Consider the following 12373-nt stretch of genomic DNA (forward strand, 5'->3'; position numbering starts at 1 on the left):
CATGCTAATATAGAAAGCTTTTTTCCTAAATTTTCTTCACTTGCACTTAGCCCTCTCTGTCCACTTCCTACAGCAAAGTCTTTCCAATTCATCATACTGCTCCTCTCTTTTGTCTGATTCACAGCTCTCCTCAGTAAATACTCTTAGGTAACAATCTTATAAATTGTGTGCTGTGATCAGTTGCACTCAGGCAATATCAGTAACACAAAGGAATTGAGCCCAGTGGCTTTGCACAAGTATAAACAAGAGAGAAAAGATAGTGAGCATTAACTTTGAAGGTCCTTTTTTGTTCCATGTAGATCTTGTGCTTAATGATGTGGTTATAAAGGTGTTGCTGTAAGATGCCTTGTAGGCTTTAAAGACAATTATAATGTGTAGTGCTTCAGTTTGTTTCCCTTGAGTAGCTGAGTTAAAATCTTACTGTGGGAAATGGTTAAGGATTTCTATGGATGTTAAGTGGGATCTCAAGGTCTTTCATAACCACTGGTGTAATAAGCCAGTGGTTCCACCTGGTGTGTCCACAGAATATGAGACACATCTGAGGCTGCAGTGTCTCATTTGGACGTGATACTGAGTCTGTGTGAGTGTATCAAATACTTCATTCACATAATGTTCGATCAAGTCCTTCAGACTTGATATCCTGCCAATGGGGCTGCCACAATTCGTGTATTCATAAACAGTGTCCTTGAGATCTTGTCTGCTCCTTTCTGCACAGCCCAGTGTATTAAAAGAACTTTATCTTTTTAGGGAAGGGAACAGTATCCTGCAGTTTTTATGAATGACTAGATGCCATCATAGTTGTTTACTGATGATGTTCCCTGGTTGGAGTTATATATTATGAAGCACAGTTGTTTCCAAGATTTAATAATGTGACAATTCAATTTATTTTCTTTTTCAGTAGCAGAGCCAAGGAGAAATTAATGGTTGGTTGTGTCAGTTTTCTAGTCCATTCAGTATGACTTTTGCCTTAGCAGGAATTACAGATTTAGGAACTGAATAAATGAGGCAGTAACAAATGTTAGAAATGTCAAAAAGGTATCCTGTGAAATAGCAATCAAGAAAAACACACAGTAGTAGTTTAATTTTACCAGCTTCCTCCCTGTTACCCAAATAAATAAGCATTTTGCCTGAGAAAGGCCTGCATGTGCATCCTAAGAAAGTGTTTGCATCCAAGATTTAATTCTTGCTGTCATTTTACAAGCTAAACTCAGTGACAAGTTTTGACAAACAAATCCCTCAAGTTTTTCTTAACACATCTTTAGAGCTACAGGCTACCATAAGGAAAGCAAGAGAAAAACTACTTTTTTTCTCAAACAAAGGGATTTTTAAGACAAGCCAATGTGATTTGTTGACATATTTGTAAGCGTTGCATCTTGTTTGGTGAATCACTCTTGGTTTACACAAGAGGATCTTAGTCTAATGAATTATCCATGTGCCATGTTGCTATTTTTTCCTATCAAAAGACTTGTGACCACTCTGACCAAAAAGGAGAGAATGCTTTTATTGCTGTACAATACCAAAAATGCATCTCTGAAAATGCTATGCAGAGCTTTTGATTTTATGCAATTCAGTGGGATCATTGAAAGCTAGAGATTTGGGCACAGACAGTGTGATATACTATCACCTTTTGTGTGGACAAGAAATGCTGTATTAATAAGACAAAATGGGTACTAGGGCTGTCTAGTGAATCTACTTAAATAAAATTCACTATTGAAGCAGCTGCTTCTCCCTCAGTCCACCTCTGTCTTGTTAACTGTCCTGTGAAGTGTTCTGTGAAGCCCACTCAGAAGCAGGAGTGTCTTGGGAGAAAAGTAATGAAAATTCAGGTTTCTCAAGCCTTCTACTGCACTTCAAATACACAAGGTGTTTATGGGCAGGAAAAGACTTGGGAAGGCATCTGTATGGGGGAACACTGACAGACATTGTGTGAATAGGAATAGCAACATTTGCATGAACTTTTTAGTAAGTGGAGATGAAAGTCTCCGTTTTCCATGGTTACTAATCCTCAGATATCCAGTTCAAACAGACATATCTGAGAATGAAAGGTACAACTTTTGCTGTCTTTTAGGGTGTCTTCTATCACATTTCCAAGTGCAAAATTTCTGTAGCTTAACACTCTACAGTGATGGCTTACAGATAGGCAAGATATATTGGCACCGGCTGTAGACAATGCTCAGCATGTTAGCACAGGATGATGGAGTGGGAAATGGTGCATAAGGTTGGCTGATTCTCCTACAAGCCAGATTAACTTAGCTCATCCAGAGCTTCATGTTATTATAGCTAGGTTGGTTCCAGTACAAATCCAGCTCAGTTATATCAACACTGCACTGCAGTTTTAAGTACAGATGTACTCACTGTTGCAAAGTATATCCACCACAATTACTGAGAAATGCCCCTCAGGGTGCACTTTCTTTGGGTGCACTTTCTGAAAGAGTCCTCCAGAAGCAGAGAAGGACAAATATGAGCTCAGAAGCTCTCAAGTAATATTGCAATCATTTGACTCTGGAGCAGAATTGGATTTTAATCAATTTCATGGAGAGTTCTTTCTGTCAAGAAACCAAGCCCAAGGGAAAAGGTACATTTTAACTTCCTGCAAATTATGTAGTTGGTGTTTGCAGAGATGTGAAAAAGTCAGATTCACAGTGAATGCTGCCTTTTGCACTGATCATAAGTGAAATAGTTGATAACTTTCATAAACTTTGGTTTAGTAGGCTAACAAACAGCAGTGTTCTATCCTGGTGCTTCGAACATGGAGCTTTCCATGATAAAGAAATAGCATAAATAAAGGCTAATACTTCCAACCTTTTGAATAGAGAATACATCTATATAGGATTTTTTTCCTAGATCTTCAGTCTTTGCAGATTATATGCATTCGGCACACTGGAAATGAAAAACAGTGAAATATGTGTTATCCCCTAATGTCTAGTTAATTAGTTCACTTCCTAGCACATCTTTCTAGTATCACTTTTTGGCAAAGAGACTTACACAGCAGAACATTCAGAAGCCTTGTATTCACTTGCTTAAGTGAAAGCAGAGCAGAGGAGATTCATTATTAAAAATAGTTTAAAGAAAGCTGTCATTTAAAACATCTGGTATTTTAAAATGTTCCTGGTTATGTTTCTATTCTGTCAAAAAAAATCTTTTTTTACTCAGTGGAAAGGCAAGAAATGTTTTTAATTTGCTACTTTAGTCCATAAGCCTTAGCCAAGCTTCTAATTTGTGATATTGTATAGAAAACCTGATATCCTTGGGAATACTTGCTGAAGAGCTGCTGTGCTGATGTTGGGATTTTTATTGCAACAAGTGACATCCATAACCTGTTAGTATTCTTTTTTCTAGCCTTGTAGTACATGTTGCAAAGCACTTAAAACTAAAATCCCCATTGATTATTACCAGTTAAGAAAATACCAATACCTGGTCTCAATTATTAATTTACACTAGATTTATAGGTAACTAGGGAAGTGTAATGGCTCTCTACGGACTATGTTGCTTTTTAAACCTTTAGAATTCAATTTTACGTACTTTCTCTCTGTTTTGTGTGTTGGTTGGGGGGTTCTTTACTAATTAGTTTAATATACAGGCTGGATTTCTGAATATACCTTGATTACTTCCAAAATGTCTGCAGCGATGCTTTCCTCTCATGCATTTTGTATTTTGAATCTGCTCAACTGACAGACTTCAAACATGCTCATTTCATTTAACCTTTCAACCATTGTGGTTGCAAATGACATCAAAATGCTGTAGCTCCGCTCAAAGAAAAGACAGTTTCATACCCTTCATTGAGTTTGTGAGACTTAACCAGTGTAACTTTTGAATGATGGAAAATTTGTAAAGTCCAGGCTGCCCTTGTCCCAGAATAGAATTATGCAGCTCTTGCTGAAACACATTTCCTAAGTGCAGATTTTCCGATTTTTTGCAGGTTCATATTGATCCGATTTAGACCTGATTGGATTATCTGCTGCTGTGGCAGTACATTTCTATCAGAAACACACAGGAGGGAGATACCCTGCATTCTTAACTGGATTCTGATACATCCTATGAATAAATTGCAGCTTCTTTCTGCTCCTCTTATCCAGTTCAAAGGGCACTGTGTATAGACTCTCAGCCCATAAGGATTCTGCCCTTTGCTTGAAATATTCCATCTAGTGGCACTTCAAGTCTTTCACTGACAGTTCAGAATGCGTAAAAAAAAAAAACAAACCACATTTCACTGCTAAATAACATGCTAAAGCTGAGCAATTCATATCAGTCCCCCTGAAGTTTAATTGCTTTATAAGCATTAATCTGAGTTAATCAAGTCTCACCAGCAGAACACTCCAGCAATTCTGACATTGGTGGTGTAGCAATTTATGGATCTCTGGCAGTCCCAGATCATCCCCAGTAGCTACAAAGACACTTCCAGACTAATGCTTAAAGCTGCTCTTGTTTCACATGATTCCTGTATTCCTTAAAGGAATAGAATAAAAGCTCTGCATATCATTTGACACAAATTAATTTCACTCCTTCCATTTGCTTTTTCAATGCCTGCAATTTTATTTTGAGTACCTGCATCGAGAATGGTGGGATGTTTGCAGTAACTGTTCATTGTATATTGTGTATAAATCAGGCCAAAAGGAATTCTTCTACAAACCTTTTATGAGAGGGCAGTACATGTTGCTGTCAAAGTTAACATCTCCCCACTGGCACTTGTCTGTTAGGATTGCTCATTTCCCATGAATGCAGTTGGAGATGTACAACTTTGCTGCATGTCTAACCACATCTACTAACACCTTATTTTTTATAGCATCTGGCGGTTTTTTGTTTGCTCTTTTTTAAATACATTTGTAAGATTTTTTTTTTTTAATTCTTAGTTATTTTGAAATTCTAGTGATGATAATGAAGAAGAAATATTAATAATAATAATAATAATAATAATAATAATAATAATAATAATAATAATAATAATAATAATAATGACAATTGAGGAAGGGTTATATGCCAACTTTACCAAAATAAGAACAATCTTTATCCCAGAAATAACTATTTTTAGTTGCGTGCTTTAGGGGAACTGAATGAAATACTAAAATTACACTTTACTGAATCCAAGTTAGAGTGTTGTTTGCTCAGACCCCTCACTTTTCAAGCTATTGGGACTATTTGCAGCATCAGCTGGATCAGACTTTAGTTGCCAGTGTTTCAAAAAGGATATGGTGATAGAAGACCAGGTCTGAAAATGTTGTTTATAAGTGGAAATCTGTATTGGGTTTGGAGTATTTTGATGTTGAATATTCAAATATTCTTGTGACTGAAGTAACTGCAGTTGTTTTTTGCCATTTCCTTTCTGTAAATTCTGAGCAGTAGTTAAAGCAGAAAATCTTGTTACCAGATTTATGTAAAAAGTACATAAAATTCACTATCAGTGCTGCCCTGTATAATGTCCACCCTTTTTATTTCCTATTTGCACTATGGACATAAAATAGGCAATATAGTAAAATCTTTGTATATAGCCATACCCTCAAAAATGCCTGAAACAGAATATACAAAGTTATACATACTTGTATTAGGTGGATTTTTCTTAATGCCAGTAGAAAAAGCAAGAAATACAGCTTCTTTTCTACCCTGTTCTGGGATTGTTTTCAGCTTCATTAGGACAAAGTTAATGCCACAGTTTTTTTTCTATTAAATCTTATTTTGAAGTTTAATTGGAACTTATTGTAATGCATTAAAATGATTCCCCTGTGTGGAGAGGAATTTCTCACTGAATGATGTAATCAAGATAAATTTTCTGTCATTTTGTCTCACCTGGTCTCTCCCAAATTATATTACATAGAAAATATGTCCAAAAAGAGAGAATTCTGTTATATTTTGGGCATTTTACATTTTGAGTATGTCACTTAATATCTTCCATTAGAAGTAATTTTTATGTAAAAAGAAGAAGCTATTTTCTTGTATTTCTTTACTTATTTTAATTACTTACATTCAAGCATGCAGTAGCAAGCAGAGCAAGGATGTAAAATTCTATGGTGCTTTCAGCATGTGTTCTGAAACCTAATACAAAATCATATTGGCTTTTAATAGTGTCTAATATAAAGATAAATGCTAGACATATCTGTAGGCCATATGATTAAATATTTATGCCTATATTAAGAAATACTGGGAAGCTTTTTATTTATTTATAATTTTGTATCTTTTCAAGTCATATTCTAGGACCAATGTCCTACAGTCTATTCTGCTCTCAGAAGAGCTCCTAAAGGGCACAAGCACTAAAGCAGAGGAGCAGAACTCTATCTTATTTGATAAAGCTACCAAAAACCAGTCCTATTACCAAAGAGTAGAATGTCTAACCTTTCCCTGAAATAGAAGTAAGGTCATGAGTCCTGCTGTGAAATATATATTAACTGGACTAGGTCACTCACTGGTTTCAGAGTCATAAAGGAAATGCCATTGTCAGTGAGAAAACTGCAAGAGAAAATGCCTAAACAGCCCAAGTAAGCAGGTTGTGAAAGAATTAAAAATAATTTTAAAGGAATTAATTCTGTTTAACTAGCATATTTCCAAAATTAAATGTTACCATTTTAGATACAAATTTCAAGCTCTCTCTTTTTACTTATCAATTTAATCTAATTAAGCCAGTTTAAATCAAGACTGCTAATAAAAGCTCCAATCCTTTGTCCTTTATTAATTTTATTCTTAAACAGCTACAAAGCAACCCACAACCTTATGTCACATTGAGTAGTCACTTGGCATATTGCTATATAAATAGCTCATGAATTCTATATGAGGGAAAATTTCTTCTTAAGAAATATTGGAAGAGGTTTTGGTTTTGCCTGCAAGTCTAAATAATAAAACACTTTTTTCTGTACCACTATTGGTGGATTCATATCAATACTGTAGAAGCCTGTAGCTAGAAAGTAAGTAATTGAGAAAAGTAGGGCTTCAGTAAGGGATTTACTGTGTATTCATACCATTTTCCACTACTACTTGACACATAATGTGAGTTATTGGAATAACAAAAAAGTATTGCAAGTTATATTATTAATAGGAAGTGGAGTCTGATGATATTGAATATGTACAGGCAAAGGATATAAAAGGTACCCTAAGAGCTTGTGTTGAGCACTGAATTAAGTGAACCCTGTTACATTAAAGTCTCCCTGCTTACTTAACAGGATGGGGAGGAAGAATAATAATTTAAAAAAAGACTGTTTGGGGGTTTTTTAGTATGAGATGGCACATTAATATTACATGACACCTCATACTAAATAATTAGAGACCCATGAATTCCACTTCAAATATGAAAAACAATAATTTTCTGTGTTTTGCATTTTTGTGACATTATTGTAGAGGATTGAGAGAGATCAAGGAAAGACTCTAAAAATTGTAACAGTAACTTCTGATAGGAATGCTTCTCTTTTGTATTAGTCTCAGCAGTCAATAATACACAAGTTTTTGCTGTGTTTGTTGTGGGGTTTCTCTTTCATGCTAGTTAGTTATTGGAGGAATAACCTCATTACCTATGCCATTGAAAACCAAGTTTTTGTGAAAAGAATGGAGGCATTTTTCATAGCAGTTTGCACAGCTGACCATAAGCCAAGCATGGATCAGTACATCACATTCTGTAACTCCTGTGCAAAGTCTCGCATTGATTGGAGTTGACAGGGAAATGCCCATTGTTAAAACCCACCCACTGTTAGCAGAAATGTGGCATGAAACAGATTGAACATGTGATAGCTGCAGGCACTTTGAACGTTGTCTATTCAAATGTCAGATTAGTAAAGCAGTTTGGGGTGGGGTTTTTTGCATTGTGCTTAGGACAAGCTGGAAAAATCTAGTGCGATGGTCATTTCCTGCTGAGTCAGAATGCAGCAAAGCTCCTCCAACATGAATGCAGTGGCCCACAGGAGATGGTTGCTTTCTGGTCTGTGCTGGAGAAGAGACTGCACTGTTTGGAAAAGTAGAAATGATCAAAGAGCTTCTGTGACATTTGTGAAGGGAAGTATTTCAATATGTTTTTATAATTCTTCTTGCAGAGCACAGTTTATCTCTTCCGATGCTCTGCCTTTAGGTTGGGTTTTTTTAGTGAATTGCTAACATTTGTGAATATGTAGTTGCTAGAAGACATAGCACTTCAGAATGTTTAGCACATAATATTGAAAGAGGCTTAAAATCAACAACAGATCTGTAAAGATAACTGGATTATGTTACAGAAATAATTTTAGTAAATGAGATTTACCCAATATATTTCTCTAAACAGAAATCTCAACATATGGCTATTTCTATCCAAACTAGAGAAGTTGGACTCCTTCCTCTATTTCAGAGAAAATAGACTGAAAAGTCTCCCAGCTGTATTCCTGCTCTACTAATTTTGTTTCCCTCCTTTCTACCAGTTTTTGCCCATGTGGAGAAGAAAAGGAAATTCTTGTATTCTCTGCAAGTGAACCTTTGCAAGAAGTTCTTTTTCGTGGAAAGTAAGTTCCTCAGTATTTATCTATTTTTTTCCTTCTCTTCTTTCCTAACTATACTCAGCTTGTATTTAAGGGAAACTTTTCAAACCTTTGAAAATATCACATGTTGAGTAGGTCCATAGATGATATCTTATGGAAGTTGCTGAGCTCATATATTCATTTTAGGTTATATATGAAATATTGGCAAATTCCCTTCACAGAAAAAAAAAAAAAAAAAAAAAAAAGTGTGAGAGATGAATGATAAAACATTAGTTTGATGAACTGGGCAAAGATGATCCTCCATTAGGGAAGAGAGGCACAAGTTTCCCATCTACTTTGCCCTGTCAGCATGACTGAGCTCCAATATTGAGAGTTTCATCTGCAAGTAATTGCTTCAGGCCTCTCAAAAGGACACTTTATCTACACAGTGTTTGATAGATGAGTGCAAAGAAGGGCCATAACCTGTTGCAAAGCCCATTCACCTTTCTTTCCATGCCTGAGAAGAAAGTCTGCAGCTCCAGAGCAGTGATTAGTACAAAACTAGTCAATGGCCAGTGTTCTGTTTGGGCTGATCACCCACTGCACTCTGGCTGGCCATGTGTGGGGTCATACATAAGAGCTTGCTTTTATTGATTCAGTCTGGTCCTGTGGGTCACCTCCTCTAGCCACCAAGGGAGGTTATCCCCCCTGATCCTGCCCTCCAGCAGGCACATGGAGCACTGCTTGTGTCTTCTACCATCCAGAAGATGCCCCTCTGTCTTCAGCTTTTGTGTACCTTTTTAATAAAAGTTTCAAGTCAAGAAGTTCATAAGGTACAGGATGGGTGGCACTGGGGTGGAAAGAGAGGGATTCAGAGCTCAAGCAGCAACAGAAATGATGGATTCACTCCTACAGTGCTTAGTCAGGACTCTTACAAAAGGCAATGCTTGTCATAGGATAACAGATGTGCTTGTTCTTGAATAAATTGCAGTGGATACTGTCATCATTGGATGTGTCTAGTAGTTTATATTTTGTTCAGAAAACTGCTGTGTGCTACATAATACTCACAGGAATTAAATGTTCTGCAACTGCATTGTGTTGATCCCATCAGATAGATTCTGTGGAAGGCAGGATAGCAGGAGGACTCTAGATTCTGTAAAAATTAATTCATATGTTAAATGAAAGAATTATTATCTAGGAGAGCTGTTTATCTACATAAACAATTGTCAGCCTGATTCTTTATTCAGTAAGAGATAAAGCTTTTCAAACAGATCACATAGAATGAGTTCAAGATACCAAAACATTGAATCACAGAATAATTTTGTTTTAGAAAGAATCTCCAGGAAAACCCAGTTCTCTTTGCTCAAAGCAGGGCTCAGTTCCAAGGTAGAGTGGCCTGACCAGAGTTGGATCCAGTCAAGGATATCTGTAAGGTTGCAGATTTCATTTACATTTGTCTTGACACGTGTTCAGTGTTTGAATACTTGTGTACTTTTTTTAATTTTTCTAATCTGTAGTTGAAATTTCCCTAGTTATAATTTGTGTCTCTTGGTATCAAACAAGCAGGTGAGACAAGTCAAGGTTCAGGTGAAAAACTGAACATCAGTAACAGTTTAAAATCATGACAAATACCAGAAATAATAAAAATACAGTGCTTTAAAATTAGACGTGGGATTTCACTTTGATCTTCCAGTCACTACAAATTTCGTACTTGGGAAAGAGGTTAGATTCATCATGACTACCCCTGGATTTCAAGGTCAGAAAGAACATGCAGGTTGCAGCTCAGTATTTAAAATAGTCCAAATATTAATGGAGCACATAATAGGGACATGCCTTCTTGTGACATGATTTGAACAAGTGTCTCAAAGAGGAAAATAAAACATGAATATATAGACAAGATCTCTTTTTTTCTCCCACATAATATTGCTTTTAACACTCAACAAGTAGAAGTATGTGAATTGTGACATTTTTGATGAGGGAGCAGGATTCAGAGGGACAGTAGTTAACCTCTTCCTTTCTATAATTCATTATCCTGCCTGATTCCAGTAAATACTCATCTGGGAAGCATGACCAGTTAGAAAATCTTTGATATAGAGCAGAATTTGCTTGAAGGAGTAGCTGGCCATATTTCTCAAGAAGTTCTTAATTTTGTCAAGAAAGGTGAATAATTTGAAGCCAGATTTCTCTAAAAGCCTCAGTTTCCATATATTTTTAATAAGACCCTGATCAGAGAACTTTATAGTGTATGTGATGTATATAATAGCAGAGCACCATTAATTAAACCCAAAAAGGTGGCTGTTCCCAGAAGAGAAGAAAAAGAGCAGGAAAGTAGATATTGAGAAGGAAAAATTTCCATAACAAATCAGGAAAGTGAAAAAGAGAGAGGAAACATCTAAAACCACCATAGAGCTGAGAGGGTAAAAAATGCATAAAAGGCATTAATAGGAGCTAGTGATTAAATTTTAATTATCAAAGGAGAAGATGTATAAATAACAAATAGTAATAAGCAGTATTCACACTAAAACACGTAAGGAGAAATCCAACATCTAAAGTTAGCCAAAGAAAAAACAATCAATAATGTTTTATTACAGATGGACATTTTTTTAGAGATTGTGAAGTGAGAAAGACGACGACAGTCTCTCTTTCTTGTACAGTACATTATATTTTAAAAAGAGTTTGGAAAAAAATTGTAGAATTGCTCATTACACAAACTACAATAGGAGGATCACTGTGCTCTGGAAATTGAGCTAATAATCCCAGTTTAGCAACTGGGACATTGCTAGTCCCAGAGACTCAGTATTCCTTGTATTAATGTCAAATTTTGGCATTCAAAGGTGGTAAAATCAGAAAAACACACTCAGTTTGAAAACTGGTTCAGGGAGAGGTAATCCATGTCTGAATAGAATTGGTTGGAAAGTGGGTTGGATTTTGTAAAAAGCCTGGAAATATTAATTAGAAGGATAAACACTAAAATATCAAGCTTTTCTGAGTTGGAAGTTTCCAGAGAAAGGTCATGATTTTCCATGAGAAGCAGGCATATATTTTAGAAGATTTTTGATTAATCAGGAATCTAGTTTTATGTTGTAGGACAACATTTGCCAGCAGATTACTAACAGAATCTTGTTAGTAATCCTAATTCACCTCAGGTACAGAAGGTGAATGATGGCCAAAATGTGAAAGTCCAAAACCATCACTTTTTTGTTTGGCTTCTTAATTTTACAGCAGTTCTTTGCCTTCCTGTAGGCTGGCATTTTGCTTTTTTTGGGTCCATTTTGTGGTTTGTTCATCCTTTGAAAAGTTAGCATCTCATGACATTTATATCACCCTAAAAGGCACCTAGAAGATGGTATTTGGAATGAAAGAGTAGAAATTAATAAGGAAGCACACAGTGTAAAGAAGGATAAAGAATAAATTGTAAGTTCTGTAAAAGATGTCCTTTTTGTGTCTTGGAAGATGTATTGCTTGTACACTTTGAAAATAGTGGATGGTCTCTTAAGTTTGCTTTGCCTGATGCAACATGCCACAAATATATCCACAGTTCAAATAATAAAAACAACAGTAAGACAGAGATGAAAACCTTTAGAGCACTAAAGACATAAATTGGAAGAGACAGAAAAGGAGTTATGAAGCAATTGAATGGGAAGGGAGCCACGTCTGTGACAATTCTTAGAGAAATATGTGTGGGTTTTTTCACTGTGTTGTCATGTTTTTTTCATTACTGCATTGTCTGATGTTCGCATCTTTGTTTTAAAATTCTGGAGGGGAGTTTTACAAACTATGTTGCTTGTTGCTTGTAGAAATTATATATCCACCTCTCTCATATTTCTCCATCTTCTGCTGGATAGGCAGGAATGGAAAAAACTTAAAGCACAGTAACAACAAGAAGCCCCTGAAAGAGACTTCACTGATGGATGGCAGGTGAAATGTATTGACAGAAGGAGCACATTACTTAAAAGAGTTGCTTCTGCCTTGTC

At 36.0% G+C, this 12373-nt stretch overlaps 1 protein-coding gene across 3 annotated transcripts in view; it reads left to right on the forward strand.

Moving 5' to 3' along the window:
• The window catches only part of RNF182 (ring finger protein 182), a 29158-nt gene that overhangs the window by 12174 nt on the left and 4611 nt on the right, over positions 1–12373 (forward strand). For 2 of the 3 annotated variants that reach the window (XR_008839811.1, XM_056484422.1), the window contains one exon: positions 8364–8444. Coding sequence is in view for 1 of the 3 variants with exons in the window: in XM_056484422.1 (XP_056340397.1) it covers positions 8364–8444 (81 nt within the window). In the remaining 2 variants the exon portion in view is untranslated. Of the gene's footprint in view, positions 1–8105; positions 8445–12373 lie in introns of those variants that run through there. The other variant, XM_056484421.1, reaches the window with a different exon arrangement.

This window comes from Oenanthe melanoleuca, chromosome 2, assembly GCF_029582105.1.
Source record: "Oenanthe melanoleuca isolate GR-GAL-2019-014 chromosome 2, OMel1.0, whole genome shotgun sequence".
Lineage (NCBI taxonomy): Eukaryota > Metazoa > Chordata > Aves > Passeriformes > Muscicapidae > Oenanthe > Oenanthe melanoleuca.